This window comes from Micromesistius poutassou (genome assembly GCF_964030765.1).
Source record: "Micromesistius poutassou genome assembly, chromosome: 4".
In the NCBI taxonomy this organism is placed as follows: Eukaryota; Metazoa; Chordata; class Actinopteri; order Gadiformes; family Gadidae; genus Micromesistius; species Micromesistius poutassou.
This window is the reverse complement of record NC_140274.1, coordinates 1459283-1461782: the sequence shown is the minus strand read 5'-3', so window position 1 is coordinate 1461782 and position 2500 is coordinate 1459283. Positions and strand designations below refer to the sequence as shown.

The following is a 2500-nucleotide window of genomic DNA, read 5'->3' as shown; positions in this document are numbered from 1 at the left end:
AGGAGGACAGGAGGACCTTCTGTAGCCAGCAGAGTCTCTATAGGTCACATTGAGGAGGACAGGAGGACCTTCTGTAGCCAGCAGAGTCTCTATAGGTCACATTGAGGAGGACAGGAGGACCTTCTGTAGCCAGCAGAGTCTCTATAGGTCACATTGAGGAGGACAGGAGGACCTTCTGTAGCCAGCAGAGTCTCTATAGGTCACATTGAGGAGGACAGGAGGACCTTCTGTAGCCAGCAGAGTCTCTATAGGTCACATTGAGGAGGACAGGAGGACCTTCTGTAGCCAGCAGAGTCTCTATAGGTCACATTGAGGAGGACAGGAGGACCTTCTGTAGCCAGCAGAGTCTCTATAGGTCACATTGAGGAGGACAGGAGGACCTTCTGTAGCCAGCAGAGTCTCTATAGGTCACATTGAGGAGGACAGGAGGACCTTCTGTAGCCAGCAGAGTCTCTATAGGTCACATTGAGGAGGACAGGAGGACCGTCTGTAGCCAGCAGAGTCTCTATAGGTCACATTGAGGACAGGAGGACCTTCTGTAGCCAGCAGAGTCTCTATAGGTCACACTGAGGACAGGAGGACCGTCTGTAGCCAGCAGAGTCTCTATAGGTCACAGTGAGGAGGACAGGAGGACCGTCTGTAGCCAGCAGAGTCTCTATAGGTCACACTGAGGACAGGAGGACCTTCTGTAGCCAGCAGAGTCTCTATAGGTCACAGTGAGGACAGGAGGACCTTCTGTAGCCAGCAGAGTCTCTATAGGTCACACTGAGGACAGGAGGACCGTCTGTAGCCAGCAGAGTCTCTATAGGTCACAGTGAGATATGGTCTTTGCTGTAGTGCTGTGTTGATATTTGTCTTGCGTGTTTCATTTCTAGACTCTATGGTTCTTACTTTGATTCATTTTTCTTCCTTTTCTATCTTTGATCAGAGCGCCTGTGACAGTAAGTAAGGATGAGTGAAGCACTCAGAGAAACTAAATGATCAAACGCTGCATGTGAAAGTTGAAATCACATAATATTGTGTAAAATTGTTCCCATTTTCCATGAGTTATACAGTTAGGAAAAAATCATCCATGACAGACCGATGGAGAAGTGACGGTTAAAGCCTGAGAACCCCTCCTCTCTCTACCTGAAGGCTACAGCCTGCCCCCTGCTGGTGGCCTCAGAACCCCTCCTCTCTCTACCTGAAGGCTACAGCCTGCCCCCTGCTGGTGGCCTCAGAACCCCTCCTCTCTCTACCTGAAGGCTACAGCCTGCCCCCTGCTGGTGGCCTCAGAACCCCTCCTCTCTCTACCTGAAGGCTACAGCCTGCCCCCTGCTGGTGGCCTCAGAACCCCTCCTCTCTCTACCTGAAGGCTACAGCCTGCCCCCTGCTGGTGGCCTCAGGACCCCTCCTCTCTCTCTACCTGCGGATGGTGTCGGCTGCTTTCCTCCGTTGCTGCGCCCTCCTCCGGGCCAGGATCCCCCTCCACCACGCCTCGATCCGGATGGCTGCAGGACCACACGTTTACATTCAGAGTCGACCACGCAAGGCAGCCGGCGGGTCAGGAGCGGTCGGGGGGAGGCGTCTCGCTCAGGGACACAGGCGGGGATCCAACCAGCAACCTTCAGGTCACCAGTCAACCCGCTGTACCTCCTGAGCTACTGCCTGCCCTCACCTTAACCAGTCTCTCATCCTGCTGCCCTCACCTTAACCAGCCCCTCATCCTGCTGCCCTCACCTTAACCAGCCCCTCATCCTGCTGCCCTCACCTTAACCAGCCCCTCATCCTGCTGCCCTCACCTTAACCAGCCCCTCATCCTGCTGCCCTCACCTTAACCAGCCCCTCATCCTGCTGCCCTCACCTTAACCAGCCCCTCATCCTGCTGCCCTCACCTTAACCAGCCCCTCATCCTGCTGCCCTCACCTTAACCAGCCCCTCATCCTGCTACCCTCACCCTCAGTCCCTCATCCTGCTACCCTCACCCTCAGTCCCTCATCCTGCTACCCTCACCCTCAGTCCCTCATCCTGCTACCCTCACCCTCAGTCCCTCATCCTGCTACCCTCACCCTCACCGACCCGTCATGAACACAGGCCTTAGAATAGCTTATTTTATCTCAACTAAATGGTGAATGGTCATGTATGTCCCAGACATTTAATTACAAAACATCATCACTAACAAACACACAAAACACACAGATACACACAGATACACACAGATACACACAGATACACACAGATACACACAGATACACACAGATACACACAGATACACACAGATACACTCACATAAGAGCAACAGACGTTTAACGCCCTTGATACAATAGTGAGATAGTATACAGAATATTATACAGTCAATATAATTGTGTGTGTGACCCTAACTGTCATGAAGATAAAAGTATTTTCAGAGATGAATTTATGATACCATCGTCAACATCTAATCCGCCCGTCAGATAAGTCGGTCCTACGTCGTATCGTTTCGTTCGTCAATTGATTTACTTTGAGACGACTCAACCTTTAC

General features: G+C 52.1%; 1 protein-coding gene across 3 annotated transcripts in view; it reads right to left on the bottom strand.

The window, feature by feature from the left end:
- Positions 1–2500, bottom strand: part of LOC311342098 (unconventional myosin-Ic-like) — a 68757-nt gene that overhangs the window by 13019 nt on the left and 53238 nt on the right. For all 3 annotated transcript variants that reach the window (XM_084466931.1, XM_084466932.1, XM_084466933.1), the window contains one exon: positions 1406–1490. In XM_084466931.1, the coding sequence (XP_084323057.1) occupies positions 1406–1490 (85 nt within the window). The remainder of the gene's footprint in view (positions 1–1405; positions 1491–2500) is intronic.